This window comes from Olea europaea, unplaced genomic scaffold, assembly GCF_002742605.1.
Source record: "Olea europaea var. sylvestris unplaced genomic scaffold, O_europaea_v1 scaffold437, whole genome shotgun sequence".
NCBI classification, from domain to species: Eukaryota; Viridiplantae; Streptophyta; class Magnoliopsida; order Lamiales; family Oleaceae; genus Olea; species Olea europaea.
The window spans coordinates 349,462-370,897 of NW_019262676.1; the positions used below are offsets into that span (position 1 = coordinate 349,462).

Below are 21,436 nucleotides of genomic sequence, written 5' to 3' on the forward strand. Positions count from 1 at the left end.
TTCACGTGAGATAGGACAAAAAATTGCAACTCTGACTACTGCAATTTCGTAGAATTATGATAATCTCATATGATAGTCGTACATGTAGACGTAAATGGTAGCCAAATATGACCGTTGTGTCATTGACAAAATTTTAGTTAACATATTATCATGGCTTATAGGAGTCGTATTCCTTCTATATTGCAAAGTTGGACGTTGAGACGATTTTTTTGGCACTCTAATCATGTAAATAAAAAGATAACGATTTTTTTCTTAGTACTAATTATGTGAACGATTCAATCTCTCCATATCACAATAAAAAGAGCATAATTTTAATTACCATAATTATAAGAACAATATAAAGAATGTAAAAGAAAAAGAAAATTATACATGAAATTCTGAAAAATTTTAATTAATTAAATTCCTAAACATACGATCTAAGAAAGTTTTATTATTCACCTTTTTTTTTTTATCACAGTAAAAAAAATCCTTTAAATTACCTAATTTGGAGAACAATATCAGAAATATAAGAAACATATGGAAAAGAAAATTCTAAAATTTTTGTATTAATTAAATTCCTAAACATCTGATTTTAAAAACTAATAAGTCACTTAATTTATCAAAAGCAAACGTTAATTTAACCGGTCTATTTATTTATTACTTATTTGATTTGGGAAATAAAGCCCAATTAAAAATGCAATGAATATCCAAACTATAACCCATGGCGGTAGAACTGAGGTTCCCACGGGTCTTACAGAAATTTTGACAGGGGCCCAAATGAAAAAAGAAAAAAGAAAAAAGAAAAAGGTAAAAAAAAAAAATGAAATCGAACGAGGGCAGCCTCTTTCGTTCCCATTTCCACCTTCCTCCATTGACGACAGCGGGACAACGCCATCAAGTCATCTCCATCGCCAGCCGGCAACGAAGTTCGAAAGTTGATTCGATCTTCCACCGCCACAACGCCACCACTACGCCCAACTGAAGAAGGTACATCTTTCCATTTATACATCTCAAGTAAGTTACCGACGTCTAATCTTTGATCATGGGCTGAAATTTTGTTGGCAACCATGAATTCATTGAACTCACACCACGCAAAATTGTAGATAATGGAATCGTTGTATTGAACACTTGCGGATAAAAGTTTGGAGAAAATAATTGATGGAATTAAATGGTTAATTATTGTTTGTGCAATTAAATATTGAAGAACAAACGTGATTGATTATAAAAATCAAATAATGCTGTAGAACTACAATTTTGAAGGTCCAGACTCCAAAATTGACACCCAGGTTTATTTTTGTTCAAATCGAATATATTGTGTAACTGCAATTTGAAAAAATTGAAATGGCAATTTAATTACAATGCGAATGTTTAGGAAAACTTGTGGCTTCCTCATTCTAATTGAAAATGACTAGCAATAGGGGCGGAGCCCAATGGAGTGCCAGCACTGAACTTTTGGGCCTAACCCCATGGCCCAAATTTTTTTTTTTTTTTTTTTTTTTCAGAGGAAATTAGGCTCCCAGCTAACAAATTAGATTAATACACTTAAACAAACTAAAACTAATTACGCCCTAAATCTTCCAAAACCCTCCCAAAACCAACCGATTGCAGAGAGAAATCCAATATTTACTATCCATCCAAACGACAGATTTCACTCTCCTCTCCTCTCATCTCTCGACGACTCTACCAGGTGCCTGAGCCCTCACTCTTATCTCTCGCCGTCTTCCACCACCTACCACCGGCGCCTCTCACTCTCGTCTCTCGCCTCCCAGGACCCAATCAATATATTTCTGTAAGCACTTGTTTTCTTTTCGTTTTTTTTTTTTTTGTTATTTTTAATTTTCGTTGACAACGTATGTTTTCTGATTTTATGTTTAATGGGTTGGTCATAGATTGTTAATTGAAATATCTAGATTAAAATGATATAAACTTTGATTTTTATTTTTTATTCAAGTTAAGTTTCCCTGTTCAAGTACGTTTTTCATCCGTGAAGATGATTGTGTGAGAATTGACGTGGTGGAAGTGGAGCGTTGAATAGACAGATGTAAATTTCTCTGTTGATGAAATGGGATTCGTGCCATTAATGTTTTATTATAGCTTAAACATGGACGCCTCCACCTCCAATAACTGACTCTGGGCTATCGAGGCCAAAAATGGAGGCAAATTCCCAACCCACAAGAAGAAATCCATAGTAGCAGAGCCAGCTGCCGAGAAGGCACCCAAATTCTACCCAGCTGATGATGTTAAGAAGCCGCTTTCCAACAAGCGCATGCACAAACCCACAAAACTTAGGGCAAGTATTGCTCCAGGGACAGTTTTAATTATATTGACTGGAAGATTTAAGGGGATGCGTGTTGTTCTCTTGAAGCAGCTTGCTACTGGATTGTTGCTTGTTACTAGACCATTCAAGATCAATGGTATTCCTCTACAACGTGTCAACCAAGCCTACGTTGTTGCCACTTCCACGAAGGTTGACATCTCTAGGGTGAATGTGGAGAAGCTCGATGACGAGTACTTGGCTAAGGGCGAGACTGAATTTTTTGAGGCAAAAAAGAGGAGAAAATGTGCTTCCAGTAGAGAAGAAAGATGACCAAGAAGCTGCAGATGCAAAATTGTTAAAAGCTATTGAGAGCGTTCCAGAATTGAAGTTCTATTTGGGAGTGAGATTCTCTCTAAAGGCTGGAATGAAATCTCATGAGCTCATCTTTTAGATTGAAAAATGAAAATCTCGAATAGAACAAGGGAATGGAATGGGAAAATTGGGGGAAATGAAGAAGGAACCGAATGCTAAATTTGGTGGAAATGAGAAGGGTTTTCCCGCTTTTGCTGCCTGCTATTTGTCCGTTCCTTTTTTACCATTTTTTTAATAGCATATTCCTTTCTAAAAGCAATTCTCAAATTTTGCCTTTCCACGTGAGCATTTTTCAAAATTTCTGTAAACGACCTGTGAACCACTTTCGGTACAACAAGCATTATTCATTTTTGTATGCTAATGACTTTAATAGCTCATGGAAATATTTTATGAAATCATTGAATGCTGCTATCACTTATTTTTAGGGCGTTTTTGCTTAAAGTTTTACTGATGATGAGCAGCTCACCTTGCTTCGTTTTAGATGTTAAATCTCTGAATACATGTATCTCCCATTTGCATATATTTCTTTTTGTCCTGATTAGTGTTTTGTTTGGCAGGCATGTTTGGCAGAAGATCTACCATAGATTTTGTCCCAGATTTGAAACTTAGAATCAAAACTGTAAGTGCGCAAGTTTTTTTTTTTTGGGTCATAAATGATCTTTGGATTTCCTGATTGGGTTTCTATCAAATAAAGTTTACTTGATGTGTTCAGAAAAAGGAAGTTCAATTGTGAAGTCTAGGGTGCTTTGTTTGACTCGAAATTAGCTCCATCAACCAGGAATGCCTTTAACTAGGCTTTAGCCATCAGCTTCCTCAAGTTAGCAATTATGGATGAAGTAATACAAGTCGACAGAAATTTCCCCTTGTTTTCTAGGAAAAAACCAACTGCTACCTCAACCAAAAATTCCCTACCTTCCGGTGAAACGGATGTTCCTGCTGCACCAAAATCAGTCATAAAAGAATCAGACCCTGCACCTGCTGCCCCAAAATCAGTCGTAAAAGAATCAGACTCCAATCCAACTCCTGCTCATGTAACTTTCTTAAACCTTGGCCTGGACAAATGGGTCGTTGATACTTGCAAGGAGCTGGGCATGAAGCAACCCACTCCGGTCCAACGTCACTGCATTCCTAAAATACTAGCTGGGCAGGATGTCCTTGGCCTGGCCCAGACAGGAAGTGGCAAAACGGCAGCTTTTGCTCTACCCATTCTTCAACGCTTGTCTAAGGATCCATATGGGGTCTTTGCTCTGGTGTTGACTCCTACACGAGAGCTCGCATACCAGTTGGCCGAGCAATTTCGGGCTTTCGGGGCAGGTGTGAACCTGCGATGCACTGTGATCGTGGGTGGCATGGACATGATAAACCAGGCACAGACTCTAATGCAGAGGCCTCATGTGGTGATTGCCACTCCTGGCAGGATTAAGGTTCTTATTGAAGAGAATCCTGATATTTCTTCTGTTTTCACGAAAACCAAGGTGATTGGTTTTTTCTGTTTTCTATTCTGTTTTATTCCTACTTGTGTTTTTGATAATTGCTAAGTGGTAATTGATTCCTATAATAGTCTGATATTGAATTTTAATTTTGAGAATGAATTATGATAGTTGTGATATTTTACTTATTCACAACTAAATCTTTTTGAATGCATTAATCTCTGAAGAAGGAAAATGATGTTCATAACAATGGTAAGTGAATAGCCTTACGAGGAAGAAGGTATCATTTTTTACCTGAAGATACATTTGTGGGAAGCTAGTTCTATATTGGATTTATTAGAATTTAAAGGCAAAACATTAAATGTCTGTTTTAGTGATACTCTAAAGTCTTAAGTTGCTTTTTGAATTTAACGAGTATGGTGTGTATTGGGAGTTTCCTCTTTAATTGATATAGCTACTAGACTCTTTAATGAATTCACCATGAATGAACTCTGTACCACAAGTTTCAAGCATAATACAATATATCTGTTGCAGTTTCTAGTTTTGGATGAAGCAGACAGAGTTCTTGATGTTGGCTTTGAAACAGACTTGAGAGTTATCTTCCAGTGCTTTCCCAAGAATCGACAAACATTACTATTTTCTGCTACCATGACAAGTAATTTACAAACATTGCTCGAGCTTTCTGCAAATAAGGCATATTTCTACGAGGCATATGAAGGTTTCAAGACAGTAGAGTCTCTGAAACAGCAGTATCTTTTTATCCCCAAAAATGTGAAGGATGTATATCTTTTGCACATTCTGACCAAAATGGAAGAAATGGAGATTCGATCTGCTATAATTTTTGTTTCCACCTGCAGGTATTGTTTTGTTATAATATCAAGGTTGTCTCAGTAATCTCTCTTTTCATCATTCAGTTTGAGTTGACAAGGACATTAGATTAGCTGTAAGCCTGTAATTGTTGTAAACATGGTATATGTTATTATCATGATACTAAATGTCTGCAAGGAATTCACCAATCTCTTCATGCTTGTTTATGGATGCATGGACAGTTATCTTACGTGTGTGAGATATTGATGTAAAAACATGCTTCAAACACTACACTTTGTATTTAAAAACATCATAATTTTTGGGCAAAGCTAGAATCTGTTGGTTGAATCGCTATGGCACGACTGTCAAATAGTTGACTCAAATCTCATAAAATGGCCATGATTGAAGTAGAGTAAATTTGAGTATCAGCACAATAAGTCTCCAGCTTAGTTTCTATAGCAGTAGTGAAATTGCCCATTTTCCATGTCAGCACTAATTTTTCAAAATAAGAGAGCTCAAGAGTGTAACATGGTGCATCAGTTAGGGCACATCTTGCATCAACGATGTTGTAAGTTTAATATCAAAAAGTTAAGAATAACTGCTGATAAATCACTTCTGAGAATTTAACATGGTAGGGTTCCTTGTTTATGTGGGAATTGATTTAGTTATTGTGTGAACCTCTGCATTTGTCTTATTCATTGGATATTTTCTTTTTGTTTATCGGGATTGAGCAGGAGTTGCGAGCTCTTGTCTTTGTTGCTGGAAGAACTCGAAGTGGAAGTTGCAGCATTGCATTCTTTCAAATCCCAGTCTCTGAGGCTCTCTGCGTTGCATAAATTCAAATCTGGTCAAGTCCCTGTATTGCTAGCCACGGATGTTGCCAGTCGTGGTTTAGATATCCCAACAGTCGATCTGGTCATAAACTATGATATACCTAAGTAATTACTCTAACCATTTGTTTAATTATTATTAATACATCTGGCATGCTCTTCCAATATCCACTGTCTACTCATTATAGGTATGCTCGGGATTATGTTCACCGTGTTGGGCGTACTGCAAGAGCTGGAAGAGGAGGCCTGGCTGTTAGCTTTGTCACCCAGGTATATATTCAAATTTGCTTTGTTCAATTTTGAAGCTCCAATTATTAGGCTCCGATACGTACAAAAGTTCCTTGCCCTACTGACCTTTTAGGAAAACACTACTTCACTGTATTTCTTCACTTTTGTTCTTTCTGCGTCGAACATGCAATGGAGACTTTCCTGTTAGATATTCACATAGTCGTTCACTTTCCAAAGATTTTATCTGTTCAATTCTTGATATGTTTTACATTTTTGTTGAAATCAAACAAACTCATTAAGTTAAATCATGAATAATGTTATCTAGTACAAGTGGTACTAGAGCACCAGTCTAGGTGGTACATTTTATAGATTCAATTAAACAAGTCATATGACTTTCATTTAAATGAATCTATTATATGCCATGTAATTGCCACATAGACGGGTGCTAAACGCCAGGGTTGATAAATAGCACTCTTCTTATTTAAATCCAAAGTTGAACTTCCACTAGAAAGATATCGGATAATTTAACCCCTTCGTTTCACTCATCATAATGACCAGCGATTAATTCTATGTCTTCAAGGGTTTCTTGTTTCTGTTAACTTGCATAACTCAATTTTTAAGATATATTTTGCAGAACGAGGTGGATCTTATACATGAAATAGAAGCTGTTCTTGGAAAGCAATTGGACGAGTTTGAGTGTAAAGAAAAAGAAGTGCTTGATAATAATATTACACGGGTAAGAGCGAATTTTCTAAAATAATTGTTCCTTCATTAGTTAGTATGGTCCACGCAACTTGTTACTAGATCGTGTATTTTATATCCGGAGCAAATTGAACTTTCAATGAACAATTGTCAAGTAAATGTATGGCTTGGATTTCATTTTCCGTTTAGATGAGGCTTCCTTACTTAGTAACGTGATTTTCAGGTTTTCAAAGCCAGGCGCATAGCGACAATGAAAATGATGGATGAGGGCTTTGATGAGAAAGCCCAAGCACGAAAAGCTCAGAAATTGAAGACATTAGCAGAAAAAGGCTTATTGAAGAAAAAAGGCAAAAAACGTAAAAGAGAAGTTAAAGAAGGAAAAAACTAAGTTATGTGGCTTATATCCACCATTCTTGTCAACTAGAAGAGAAGCAATACCATGCTCTAGTTTTGTTTATTTGATTATTTTGCTAGGAAATTTTGATTCTACTTCTTTACGCTGAAAAGTTAATATGTACAAGCATGCGACTGGATTATATTGTTTTTGAATATGTTGAGATACTCATTTTTCCCCATAATGGTTCTGGTACTGCACTGCACAGTTGGCCGACTCAATGGTTCTCGTGCAGTCATTTTCTCGATTTCTTTTACATGGATGAAGTTTTATTGATTTTAGTCACTATTGAATTTCTTTCGAATATATGAATTGTGCTAAGATACTTTGCCCTCGTATGGTTCAACTAAAAAAGAAGAGTAATGATATTTAGCTCCATTGACATTTTTAACCTTGTTCTATGTGATGTTAATGTAGCATTAATTGATAAGTGGATTAAATAACTTATTTAATTCCATCTTTTATTTAATCTATCGTCCACTATAATGCTAAATAGCATTACTTAAAAAAGAAAGTTAAAATTCAAATCAAAGTTAGCAATTAATTTTAATCACATTTTATCAAATCTACAGCTTTTCACTACACATTATCTTTTATCAAAATTTTCTAAAAATCTGATGTTTATATAAACCAAACAGGGCAAAATCGTTTGCCGACATGAAAAGGAATAATCAGTGTAAAAGAGAGATGTAGAGGAAGACAACACTTATTTGATAAAAATCTTCTATGCAGACGTTGAACTCTGCCATCCCAATCCTCCAGTATTTGAGAGCCGTGTCTACACAAGGAATCTGTTAGCAATCAGCTAACGATAACAGCTTCTAGAACTGGCAACCAAATTGACTTTCGCTTCAACAGGCAGGATGAAGAACCGTAGTCACTGGAGAATTTAGCATCTGTGGAGTGGTGCAAGATAGATGTCCAAAGGTTTATAACGCAGCCGTTCATTGTGAGGCAATGGTCCTTCCTGGATAAGAAAAAACAAATGCCATGCTAAAAAATTTGAAGGCTACAAATAGCTGTACTAACACAAAATTCTGAATCAGAGGTTGAGCGAAAAATGGCTTCTTGCATTGCAGGATATAAAGGACTGATAAAGTCTATGACGTGCCAAAAAATGAATACTACCTCTTCTAAGTTAATTTGGTAAGGCTTCGCAAAATCTTCAAACATAATTGGCGATAATCCTTCCATTTTTTCTTGGACTTCCTGGGAAAGAAACAGCTAAGCATGAAAGCAATTGCATATACGAGTTTTTTTGCAAATATTGCACACTTCAAAGCGTTACCAGAAAGATGAAAGCAAACTAACTGAAATGAACTGTCAAACAAAATATTACTAAATGCCAAGCAAAGAAACATGAAATTTATGACCAACGAAGTTACTAGAATGGACAGAGTAACACACGATAGGCAGAACTTGGGTAAAAGTCATCCCGAAACTTTTTTTAAATGTTTCACTCATTTTCTGGAGCTGAAACCATGGAATACCAATGCAATGATGGGTGAGATCCTAAAGGTACTAAATAATGGTGTTTCCAAGGACCAAATTCTAGAGATTCAGAATCGTGGATTCAATTCAGCTTCCGAGGACTTCTTCTCATCAGTAACCGGGATATGATGCATTTAAGGTTCAAGTGAAGGGAGGGGAGAATAAGGAATAACAGTTTAGTGAAAGTTTGTTTTGTTCATTCTCCATTTAGTTGCTTCTCTAGTATGTGTTGGGGAGAAAACGCGTGGGTCGAGTTTGGCTAACAAAGCTAAAAATGGACACAAGTATTTACGTGGTTCATCCAATTTAGGCTACGTCCATGGACAAGTATAGGAGGATTTCACTATAGTAGGAGAATTATAACACACTCTCTAAATACAAGGAGATAACAACAATTAATCTCTCTTGTAATTAGAAGAAAATAAGTAGGAAATACTCTCTTAATTTTCTCTCTACTCAATTTGCTTTCTACAAATTTTTTCCTCTCTACATGCACTACTTTTCTCTCTACTTCAATCCTATATTTATAGGAAATTTAGCCACCACTTGCATTAAATTCCACCGCCTAATGAAGAGGAAAGGTGGCTGTAATTTTCTCCACTTGTGGCTATCATTAGTTGGAAACTCCAATTTTGCCACCACCACCAATTGCATGCATGTATGTATTTTTCTTTACCATTAAGAAATCAACAACCTTATCCATTTGGTAAAAAATGTGGCTTTATTTATTAACATTTCTCCCACTTAAAGTCACTTTTGTTGACTACTTCAATCCTTCCCATACTTGCCATTTCCATGCTGCTTACGTTTCTGCTAGGCCAATGGAGGATCGAGATCATATAAACTTGTCAGTTCTGATTGGCTTTGTCAACATATCAGCTAGGTTGTCTACTGTATGGATTTTCTGAATATCCACACTTCCTTCCTCCTCCTTTTCTCGAACAAAGTGATATTGGACTCGAATATGCTTTGTCCTCTGATGAAATGCTAGATTATTTGCCAAGTGTAAAGCGCTCTGACTATCACAAAATAGAGCAATCTTCTCTAATTTGTGTCCGAGCTCGTCCATTAACATTTGCAACCAGATTGTCTCTTTGCTAGCTTGTGTAGCTGCCACATTTTCTACCTCCGTCGTAGAAGTGGCCATGTTAGACTGCAGTTTTGAAACCCAGCTTACAGTTGCTCTAGCAAGAGTAGACACATATCCTATGGTGGACTTACTTTTATCAAGATCACCTGCATAATTTGAATCAACATAACCTCTGACAATAAAATCTGATCCTCCATAACATAATGTAGCATTTGAGGTACCCTTGACATATCTCAGGATCCTCTTCACAGTACTACAACGCTCTTTACCAAGATTTGCCATGTATCGACTAATCGTTCCCACTGCTTGTGCAATGTCTGGTCTTGTACATATCATAACAAACATCAAACTACCCACTACTGATGCATACGGTACTTGAGACATTTCCATTCTCTCTGCTTCGTAGCTAGGGCTCATACTTGAGGATAACTTGAAATTAATAGGAAGAGGGGTAGAAATTGGCTTACAATTTTGCATATTAAAGCGACGTAATATTTTCTTCAAATAATTCTTCTGACTAAGCCAAATCTTCCTAGCTAAATTTGCATCCCTAGAATCTTATTTGCCGATCCCAAGTCCTTCATTTCAAACTCCTTAGCCAACTGTGCCTTCAAATTTTCAATACGATCTTTGTTGGGCCTGCTACTAAGATGTCGTCAACATACAACAGTAAAATAATGAAATCATTATCACCAAATCTCATGTAGTATACACATGGATCTGAACTGAGTCTGTTGTATCCAAGGCTCATGATGAAGGAATCAAATTTCTTATACCAACATCTCGGTGCCTGTTTGAGACTATATAGAGATTTGTTCAACCTGCAAACCAAGTTTTCTTTTCCTTTTTCTTCAAAATCTTCTGGTTGGAGCATATAAATCTCTTCTTCAAGTTCTCTATGAAGAAATGCAGTTTTCACATCTAACTGCTCTAAGTGTAAGTCAAATGTAGCACACATCGTCATGACTACTCGAACTATTGTGAGTCGAACCACGGGAGAAATATTTCGTTGAAGTCGATGATTTCTTTCAGAGCATATCCCTTCATCACCAGTCTCGTACGATACCGCTCCACTTGGTCATTGCTATCTCTTTTGATCTTATATACCCATTTATTGCCAATGGCCTTCCTTCCTTGTGGTAGTGGAACAATATCCCATGTCTTATTCTTATGAAAAGCTTCAATTTCTTCTTGCATTGCTGCCATCCACTGAGATACTTCTTGACTATTTATAGTCTTATGGAAAGTTGATGGCTCTCCATCTTTTGTCAGTAAGCAGTATGCAACATTGCTCTCCATAATGTAATCTGAGTGCCAAGCTGGTTCTTTTCTCTCGTGTTGATCGTCGAACATCTGGAGCACTAGACTCAGCTTGTTCTTCATGCTCTAGTGTTACTTCAGAAGAATCTATATCTTCTCGTTCGCCTCCAACTTCAACTGTAATAGTTTCTGATTTTTCTTTTGAAGTGCTATCATTTACTTTTTCTTGTATTTTACCTTCTGCAAATATGACATCTCTGCTGATTATCACCTTGTGGGCAATGGGATCCCATACGCGGTACCCCTTGACTCCATCAGCATATCCTAAGAAAATACATTTTCTGGATTTTGGATCAAGTTTTGATGTTTCTTGGGTATTGTACATAACGTACACAGGACTTCCAAATGTATGTAAGCGAGAATAATCAGTCAGTTTAATAGTCCACATTTCCGTAGGCGTCTTCAAATCAATTGCAGTTGATGGCGACCAATTGATCACATAACAAGCGGTTTTGACTTCTTCTGCCTAGAATGACTTGGCTAACCTCGCAGTTCTCAACATTGCTCTAGTTCTTTCTAACAATGTTTTGCTCATCCGCTCTGCCACTCCATTTTGCTGTGGACTGTATGCCGTCATGAACTGTCTCTTGATACCTTCTTGTTGACAAAAAGTTATCAAATTCATCACCAGTATATTTTCCTCCATTGTCAGTCCTCAAACACTTGATCCTTTTTTCAGATTCAAGCTCCACTCGCGCTTTGAATATTTTGAAAACCGCGAACACATCTGCTTTCCTCTTGATTGGATAAACCCGACATCTCCTGGAGTAATCATCAATAAAAGATACAAAGTATCTTGCACCTCCTAGGGATATAACCAATGCTTGCCAAACATTAGAATGAACCAACTCTAAGATAGCTTTACTTCTAGCAGTGGAACTGCTAAACTTCAATCTGCGCTGCTTACTAGTAATACAATGCTCACAAAAGGGTAATGAAACATTTTTGAGCCTTGGAAGAAGCTTTTGTTCTGAGAGAATTTTCAAACCACGTTCTGACATGTGACCAAGCTTGCGATGCCACATCATCGTTAATTCTTCTGCTGAACCTGTCGATGCGACAGATGCTTCTCCTTCTTGTAATGTTTCTCCTTTAAGCATGTACAAATTTGTAGCTATCTTTTGTGCTTTCATCACCACACGCGCGCCTTTGATTATTTTCATAATCCCATCTTGTATATGGGTTTCGCAGCCAATGCTATCTAATTGTCCTAAAGACAATAGATTTTTCTTCAAACCTTTTATGTATTGTACCTCATGGATAGTGCAAATTGTACCATCATACATTTTCAATTTGATGGTACCAATACCAGCGATCTCCAAGGCATGATCATTTCTCATAAACACAGATCCTCTTGGGATAGTCTCATATTGATGAAACCATTCCCTTTTTGGTGTCATGTAGCTCCTAAATCCATAAGCCGAACATTAGAAAATTTCTTTCTACCTTCAACAACTGTTGTTGCCTCGCTGTATAAAATTTCACCATCATCTGAGGTACTTGCTACACAACCCTGAGCTTTTGATGTCTCAGGACCTTTTCCTTTAGCTTTTTCATTCTTCTCGAGACTCCAACAATTCCTCTTTAAGTGCCTTTCTTACCACAGTAATGACACTGAGCATTTTTCTTACTCCTGGATTTTGATCTACTCTGATTATGACTCCCACTGAAGTCATGTTCCGTTGATCTCCCTCTCATCATCGTTAAAGCTTCTGCTTGATGTGAACTTGTCAATCTGTCCTCTTTGTTCTTGCTCCTACTTTCCTCTTTAAGAACAGCTGCAACATCATCGAAGACAGGAGTTTCAAGGTTGTTGGTCAAGTTTATGATGAGTTGATCATACGAATCTGGTAGACTTTGAAGTAATATTTCAGCATTTTAGCATCTGCGTTGCTATCCATCTCATTCCACTTAGTATCGTCAATGATCTCCACATGCCTTTGTCCAATTGCCGCCAAGCAGTTATCTTTTTGCAAAACTGCTTTTATTCTCATTTTCCATAATGAGAAATTGTTCCCATTAAACTTTTCAATCTCATACTTTGTCGCCATTTTGTTTACCAATACTAATGCTGAACAATGACCCTACACAGAACCTAGCTCTGGTATCACTGTTGGGGAGAAAACGCATGGGTCGAGTTTGACTGACAAATAATGGAATTGAGAAAACACAGCTAAAAATGGACACAAGTATTTACGTGATTCACCCAATTTAGGCTACGTTCACGGGCAAGTATAGGAGGATTTCACTATAATAGAATAATTACAACACACTCTCTAAATACAAGGAGATAACAACAATTAATCTCTCTTGTAATTAGGAGAAAATAAGTAGGAAATACTCTCTTAATTTTCTCTCTACTCAATTTGCTTTCTACAAATTTTTTCCTCTCTACGTGCAATATTTTTCTCTCTACTTCAATCCTATATTTACAGGAAATTTAGACACCACTTGCATTAAATTCCACCGCCTAATGAAGAGGAAAGGTGGATGGAATTTTCTCCACTTGTGGCTATCATTAGTTGGAAACTCCAATTTTGCCACCACTAGCACTTGCATGCATGTATGTATTTTTCTTAACCATTAAGAAATCAACAACCTTATCCATTTGGTCAAAAAATGTGGCTTTATTTATTAACAGTATCAAACATACAGAATGAAATTGAGCAACTATCCTACTGATTCGGTTATCCTCGAGTTTTCTAGAAGTTCCTTCGCAATCAAATCTAATATCTTCTGTTGTCCATCAATCCCTTCATTGCAAGTTCTTCTGTCTCTTCAATGTATTTTGGGAATGCAGTGATGTTGGACCGAAGTGGGTTGCTTCATGCCCAGCTCCTTGCAAGTATCAACAACCCCTTTGTCTAGGCCAAGGTTTAAGAAAGTTACATGAGCAGGAGTTGGATTGGGGTCTGAATCTTTTACGACCGATTTTGGGACAGCAAGTGTAGGGTGTGATTCTTTTATGACTGATTTTGGTGCAGCGGGAGCATCTGTTTCACATAAAGGTACAAATTTTTTGGTAGAGGTAGCAGCTGGTTTTTTTCTAGAAAACAAGGGGAAATTTCTGTCAACTTGGACTAGTTCATCCATAATTGCCAACTTGAGGAAGCTGATGGCTAAAACCTAGTTAAAGGCATTCCTGGATGATGGAGCTGATTTTGAGTCAAACAAAGCCCCCTAGACTTCACAATTGAACTTCTTTTTTCTAAACACATCGAGTAAACTTTATTTGATAGAAAACCAATGGGCAATCCAAAGATCATTTATGGAAAAAAAAGGAACTTGCACACTTACAATTTTGAGGAGATTCTAAGTTTGAATCTGGGACAAAATCTATGGGAGATCTTCTACCAAACGTGCCTGCCAAACAGAACACTAAGAAATATATACAAACGGGTTACACGTATTCAAAGCTTAAACACATAAAACGAAGAATGCGCACTGCTAATTGGCGCCAGATGTACTAGGAGAATTGTAAGAGAATGGGAGAAGGTAAAGAAGAAGAGAAAGGAGAGGGAAAGGAGAGAAGAAAAGGGGAAAAGGAGAAATTAGTGAGAGAAATCAATTTATTTCATAATCAAAAGTTGTTTTATTAAAATACAAAAGAACCCCTTATATAGGGTTTGAAATATTCTATCTTAAGAAGGAAATTATCAAATAAAAGCAATTAAATTAAACCTAATTATATTTCCTAAAATATGACTTAAAATTGGAAGCTAAACGTAATAACTTTCCTTCTAATATTGCATCATTTCTCCCCGACTGAGAGAACTTGACTCCAACGAGGTAGACTTAAACTTCATACTCCAAGGAAGGTATCTTTTGTCTTGGCCAAATACCTATATTAAACCTTGGACAGAAACATCTTGTTAAACTCATACCAAGGAGGACGATCTTTCTGATTAACCAAATATCTGAACTCATCACATAAGGACAACTGATGTTGCAAATCATCTTGACGATTATGATCTAATCAAGGAGGACGATCTCTCCTTCTAACCAAATTGCGACAGGGAACTCCAAAAATAAAAAACTCATGCAATTCATCCACAAAGTCGACAATTGATTGTTCATGATAAGTAGTACAAGGATCATGCAACAGATTAGGCAAGATCAACTTCAACATGTAATTGAGAATAGGTTGATTGTTTAACTTAGGTGGGAATACTATATACTCTTCTTCACCCTCGTTATCAGAATATTCAATTGGTTCAACAATAACGTCATTATCCTTCTCAAGAGGAATATTAGACTCGAGAAGTGATTGTTTGGACTGGGACGATAGACCTAGCTTACGGCATGCTTAACGAAGATGAAAGGATATGTTCCATAGGTTAGCATGTTGGTAAGCATCATCCAAAGATTGGAATGAATGAATATCATTTGGCAAGATTTCAGGATTCAAACCAGTGATAAATCTAGACACTGTGATGTGGGGAGCCTCATAAATATAACACTTGTTCAACAACTCTTTAAAATAGGATAGATAAAACAGTAAAAGTACCTTGCCTATAGTGCAAAAAGAATTGATTTAACAATTGAGTTTTATAGTATGCAGGGGCATAGTTATTGCTTAAAATTCGTTTCATCCCATCCCACAAAGTGATAGTGCGTTGGCCTAGATGATTACGCAATTTTTAGCAGGACCAATTAATGATATACTAGCATGACAAAGTTTACGGGAGTCACTCACATTGTGATAGGTAAAAAACATTTCAAGCCTATCGAGCCAATCAAGAAATGAGTTAGGTCCTGTGAGACCATAAACGTCCAATAGTTGAAGTGCAACTTGCATAGGAGGAGAATGTGTGTTTCTAACAAAGGTCTTAGACAGGGGATAATTGCATGGGGAGGGTACATTATCGTAGTAATAGTGACTTTGCTAGATCCTTGTACTACTTATCATGATTAATCAATTGTCGACTTTGTGGGTGAATTACATGAGTTTTTGATTTTTGGAGTTCCTTGTCGCAATTTGGTTAGAAGGAGAGATCGTCCACCTTGGTTAGATCATAATCATCAAGATGATTTGCAACATCAGTTATCCTTAAGTGATAAGTTTAAATATTTGGTTAATCAGAAAGATTGCCCTCCTTGGTATGAGTTTAACAAGATGTTGCTGTCCAATGTTCAATATAGGCATTTGGCCAAGACAAAAGATATCCTTCTTGGAGTATGAAGTTTCAGTCTACCTCGCCGGAGTCGAGTTCTCAGTCGAGGAGAAAATGATGCAATTAGAAGGAATGTTATTATGTTTAGCTTCCAATTTTAAGTCGTATTTTAGGAAATATAATTAGGTTTAATTTAATTATTTTTATTAGATATTTTCCTTCTTAAGATAAAATATTTCAAACCCTATATAAGGGGTTCTTTTGCAATGGAATAAAACAACTTTTGATTATGAAATAAATTGATTTCTCTCCTTAATTTCTACTCTTCCCCTCTTCTTCTCTCCTTTCCCTCTCATTTCTCTTCTTCTTTAGCTTCTCCCGTTCTCCTACAATTCTCCTAGTATATCCGGCATCAATTAGCAGTCTGCCTTCTTCGTTTTATGTGTTTAAGCTCTGAATAGGTGTAGCCCATTTGTATATATTTCTTTTTGTTCTGATTAGTGTTCTATTTGGCAGGCACGTTTGGCAGAAGATCTCCCATAGATTTTGTCCCAAATTCAAACTTAGAATCTACTCAAAATTGTAAGTGTGCAAGTTCCTTTTTTTTCCATAAATAATCTTTGGATTGCCCATTGTTTTTCTATCAAATAAAGTTTACTTGGTGTGTTCAGAAAAAAGAAGTTCAATTGTGAAGTCTAGGGGGCTTTGTTTGACTCGAAATTAGCTCCATCAGCCATGAATGTCTTTAACTAGGTTTTAGCCATCAGCTTCCTCAAGTTGGCAATTATGGATGAACTAGTCCAAGTCGGCAGAAATTTCCCCTTGTTTTCTAGAAAAAAACCAGCTGCTACCTCTACCAAAAAATTCGTACCTTCATGTGAAACAGATGTTCCTGCTACACCAAAATCAGTCATAAAAGAATCAGGCCCTGCACTTGCTGTCCCAAAATCAGTTGTAAAAGAATCATGCCCCAATCCAACTCCTGCTCATGTAACTTTCTTAAACCTTGGCCTAGACAAATGGGTTGTTGATACTTGCAAGGAGCTGGGTATGAGCCCTAAACGTCTGTTGTCCATCAATCCCTTCATTGCAAGTTCTTCTGTCTCTTCAATGTACTGTCATTGATATGTAATTCGTTCAGATAAAAAGAAGCTATAAGTAGACACAATGTCACAAAACTTTCTTGTAAAAGTAACATAAATTCTATAACGTCGCTCTACACTTCCAGTAATACCGTGCTTGTTAATGTATGAAACTTAGTCACTGTACGTGTTTTCTTTTCTTAAATAAACTTGGTTTTATATACCTGGTGGAGAAGTTATTGGCTTGCATCACTATTGGGTGTTGCTTCATTTTGATAAGGATGGTAGTAACACATTTAGCCCATGTTTGTTTCCTATTATTTGCCCTTTAAAATGAAAAATATAACCGTTATCCATCACATCAAGCCATTATATTTGACTTTCTATCTTTTGTGTGGAGCTCGTAACAGTTATATTTTTAATTCTCATTCTTACATTAATGTGGCTCAAACGGGGCTTTATATTTATAATTTGAAAGTTGCAGAAAGAAATTTGACAAAGATAAGGCATATATAGAACCCCAATACAGAAAGCTATGATACGAACACTTAATGCATGGGTGATAAAGATTTAACGAGTTAGAGAGATGTATGAAACCAAACTTTCTTTTCTAAAAGCAACACAAAAGTGAAAAGCAAATGTAATTAGATTTAAAATGAAATTGAAAGTGAACTCCCTTGTGTAATGGTGGAACACCCTCGTACAATTTGATTACATAGAATGGTATCCAACAAATGTGAGGATTTTTGTGGCGATAGTTGTAATGAGATCATAATCTTAGAACCATATCAAGAAAAATTCATTACCCTTATTAATTCTCGAGTAAATAGCTCAGAAACTTCAAGTGTCATATCAGCTGGAATGATGTGAGGATCGTCCCACTAATACCAAATGAAATTGGAGGATCAGAGTAAATTATTTGAGAGTATCATTTAAAAACAAAACATTTACTTTCTAAGCTATATTAAAGCTTCAAAGGAAATATATGCAAGTAACCTTATATTTTATCATCTCACCATCCGGATTATCTGGTCGATCAACCAGATCGATTCTCTTTGTCAAAGCAGTGAGCCCCAACCTATGATTCATAGGGCTTATCGCCATTTCCCAAGCAATCTGAGGATAAACTCAGACAAGTGACTAGACATCAATCATAAACAAAAATACTATTTTGAATTCCTCTTTTTGAATTTGACTCCGAGAATGCTATAACATTGAAGAGGCCTCATTACAATAAATTGACTATAAACTCTATGTTCGAATTTGAATCTAGAAGGTATTTATGTTACCTTTGTAATTTTTTCTAAGTCATCTCTTCTTCCATCGGTAATGTCATCACCAAACACAATACACTCAGCACAGTGTCCCCCATGAGCAACCCCATTTGCATTTGCATGTAGCCAAAGGTTGTATAACCTTGATCAACCATATCTTCCCGAGGATAAAAAAACAGACACTGTAGTTTCCTGCACAAGCATGCAACAGATAAAAGTTATTCTACATAGCAACCTACAAAACACACTTCTACATAGGCATTGACCTCATATTGTACCTTGCCACCAGGTAAGAGCTGTGAAAATGCATGCCAGTCAAATCGAGGGAACAAGTGTGCCAATACTATGTGACCCGCTTCATGTACTGCCAGAAGTCTTTTCTTTTCCAAAGACACCTGATATAGTTGATATTTAATAAAAAGAAAAAAAAAAGAAACGAAAAACTATAGTTAAGCGAAATTATACGTAATCTATAACTTTGATAAGTTCTATGAAAGAAAACCATACGCTTTGTTCACATTGTTGCTACTTCTCTTCAGTTAGAAGCACACCCATACCCTCGAGCAATTGCTTGTCCAGTACATTGACAATATCTTGCTGGTAGATCTTAGAATGCCCTTTTCTCACCTTTATGGATAATAAAACAATAAAAATTCTCTTAGTTAGTGACTCACATTTCCAAATGCATCAGTAAGCATCCTTTGCATTAACAGACATCATTGATCAGAGAAGACTTCAACATAGGACAAGAATATATCAAAGAAAGCCAAAAGCACAAGCCTCCCACACATCATGAAAAGTTCTAGACTCATCTAACTCTACAATTCTCAAATGGACGCCAAACTGAACATATAATATGAGTTGAAAGAAGTTCTAAAGTTTTGAGAGTGAAATATTTGTGTAATTTAGCAGAAAAATGTGAATTGAAAAGAGTTTTATTTCAGGAAAGTTGACTATATATATATGACCCAAAATCGAAGGACCCTATTTGGGATATTGGTAGGGCACCTTCTTATGCTAAGGACATGGATTACAACAAGTTGGAAACATGGACTATGAACATCAAAACATAGAACTATCAAACTGATTTAAGCATCTTCGGATCAAGTGCAGAAGCAGTTGAAATTTTGAAAAAGTACGAACTGCTAAAATAAGAGGAAGACAAGCAAAATGAAAAACTATTTTACTACAAACTGTGTGAAATTTTACAAATGAAACATAAATAATAGTGTCCAACTGATTGGCATCATCCAACAAATACAAAGATAAAGTGAAAGTGCGTCCTATGGACATATTGCCGTTATTCGAGACATACATGGCCAAATATCTTCGATCAACAATAACTCTTACATTTTCACATTAGGGATTGCATCTTTCTAAGATTACTATCCTAATTAATATAAATAGTATATATATGCATGTTGGTCAAAGATTTGATTATGAAGCAATAACATTCTTAAATGTAACCACAGTTGCAAGGTGACTTAATTTCTCAAGAGAGCATGTTTGAAGGATCGTATGTCTTAACAGACCAGTGTTGTGCCTTCCAAATCATTTGTTAATTGAAAGTCTGCATCAATTCCACCGGGGCAAAAAAGGATAGTAAATTCCCCTTAGATCCCCCCAAGGGAGGCATTTTATGCGCTACATTTTTATAACAGTCTACCATCAATAGACATGAATCTAATGTGTTCTGAGCTCGCGACAATCTTATATCTCACCCATCAACACAATTAACAAGAAAAACTTGATTGCATAGTAGACAAAGGAAGCTTACCTTTTACCATAATACAAAATTTCAAACATGCGAAAGATTAGATGCTTTTGCTAAAAATCAGTCTGACATAACAGTAGGTACCATTTCATTACAGAACACAAAACCATTAGTGCGAATTAAGCTAGTTGAGAAAAATAAAAGAGATGTGTTCAATCATAAAGGCGTGCAATTGTTAGACATTGCCCAACCGAAATTATTAATAAAGCACATCTGTGACAATGATCACTATGATTTTTATAAATATTTCTCATTTTTCCTTCTACATAACCAAAGCTTCATCCATCATTGGAGCTGAAATTAAAAGCACACAAGCACGAGTACATCAAAGTGAATAAACCAGTAAAATTAAAATGAATTTCCTTGGATTAAGCATAATAACTTATAGACATAATTCATGCTTCATTGATTACGTTTCTTATATCTGTACCAGAGTATCCAACTGTCCGAAACACAAGCTGTACAAGAAGAGAAAAGTAAAATACGGTAAACGGCTTTACCACTCATTGAGCATATTTAAGCAACTATCTCAGTACTAAGTGCCATTTACGGCAAGTTAAAAGGTAACTAAAACTCGATAAGAGAATACAGACGAAGAGAGTAAAACAGGACAAGAAGCAGCAACATACCTTTTCAAAGTCAACATCCTCAGCAAGCTCCTTCCCAGCACTGTGAACACCAAAAATTTGCACTCCTTGTTTTGCATCAAGTAACCCGATGTAAACGTGTCGATCAATACGCCCAAGGCTATTAATTCTAGGTCCAGTCATGATCCGAGTGTGAGCGTTGTCACAGATCTAGTTTTGTTGCACTCAAACAACTAGAATCATGCGAACTTAACATTCGAAAATTCTCATCCCTCACGAGAAAACGTTAAGTCAGTCTTTCTATGCTCATAAATAATTTAACCAATGAGGCTAAATTATAACCACTTTGAGAAATGAATTTTGGAGTAAGGAATATATGGAAAATAAGTAAGGCTGGGGAATCTTTCTTTGTATAAATGAGAGGCAAAACTTTACAATCTCTTTAATGTATAAACTCACTTCACTCTACATGATTTACAAATGAGACTTCAATCTCTATTTATAGGCAAAAACCTTGCAAGTTGCTTTCAAATCAATGGTCAAGATTAATTTGATCCAAGGGCCCTCATTGGATGTAAGTTGTCTTAAACCTCCTTTGACAAGTTGCATTCCACTTTACAACTCATGCTTAGTTGTCATCAAGTGGACATTCTCTACCATTTTCCTTGCAAGTGGATACAACTCATACTTAGCTGTATCTTGATA

The 21,436-nt window shown here is 36.3% G+C and overlaps 2 protein-coding genes and 1 long non-coding RNA gene across 5 annotated transcripts; 2 read left to right on the forward strand and 1 right to left on the reverse strand.

Moving 5' to 3' along the window:
* Positions 1 to 1,530: 1,530 nt before the first annotated feature.
* On the forward strand, positions 1,531 to 7,215 carry LOC111387893 (DEAD-box ATP-dependent RNA helicase 36). 2 transcript variants are annotated; one of them, XM_023012495.1, is made up of 8 exons: positions 1,531 to 1,768; positions 3,166 to 3,227; positions 3,321 to 4,083; positions 4,573 to 4,895; positions 5,580 to 5,783; positions 5,864 to 5,945; positions 6,538 to 6,639; positions 6,829 to 7,215. In XM_023012495.1, exons 3-8 carry the CDS (start codon positions 3,436 to 3,438, stop codon positions 6,991 to 6,993), a joined length of 1,524 nt encoding a protein of 507 aa, XP_022868263.1. In that variant the 5' UTR covers positions 1,531 to 1,768; positions 3,166 to 3,227; positions 3,321 to 3,435; the 3' UTR covers positions 6,994 to 7,215. The 2 variants fall into 2 exon arrangements, with proteins under 2 accessions (XP_022868263.1, XP_022868264.1); XM_023012496.1 differs by lacking the exon at positions 1,531 to 1,768 and adding an exon at positions 2,748 to 2,815.
* Positions 1,809 to 2,649, forward strand: LOC111387894 (60S ribosomal protein L6-like). Its single transcript, XM_023012497.1, has one exon. It carries the CDS (start codon positions 2,246 to 2,248, stop codon positions 2,564 to 2,566), a length of 321 nt encoding a protein of 106 aa, XP_022868265.1. The 5' UTR covers positions 1,809 to 2,245; the 3' UTR covers positions 2,567 to 2,649.
* A 602-nt stretch (positions 7,216 to 7,817) lies between the features above and the next one.
* Positions 7,818 to 21,034, reverse strand: LOC111387913. 2 transcript variants are annotated; one of them, XR_002701475.1, is made up of 9 exons: positions 20,774 to 21,034; positions 18,878 to 18,997; positions 18,649 to 18,765; positions 18,386 to 18,562; positions 18,093 to 18,212; positions 17,903 to 17,977; positions 13,580 to 17,129; positions 8,128 to 8,208; positions 7,818 to 7,966 (listed from the first exon to the last, which is right to left on the reverse strand). It is a non-coding gene; the product is annotated as an uncharacterized LOC111387913 (long non-coding RNA). The 2 variants fall into 2 exon arrangements; XR_002701474.1 differs by having other exon boundaries at positions 13,554 to 17,129.
* Between the last annotated feature and the right edge of the window lie 402 nt (positions 21,035 to 21,436).

Bases quoted from the DNA above. Each gene is read 5' to 3' on its own strand.
- LOC111387893 (XM_023012495.1), top strand. From the start codon at position 3,436: ATGGATGAAGTAATACAAGTCGACAGAAATTTCCCCTTGTTTTCTAGG. The intron at 4,084-4,572 runs GTGATTGGTTTT...TATCTGTTGCAG, and splicing joins CTGTTTTCACGAAAACCAAG to TTTCTAGTTTTGGATGAAGC. The intron at 5,784-5,863 runs GTAATTACTCTA...TACTCATTATAG, and splicing joins ATAAACTATGATATACCTAA to GTATGCTCGGGATTATGTTC.
- LOC111387894 (XM_023012497.1), top strand. From the start codon at position 2,246: ATGCACAAACCCACAAAACTTAGGGCAAGTATTGCTCCAGGGACAGTT.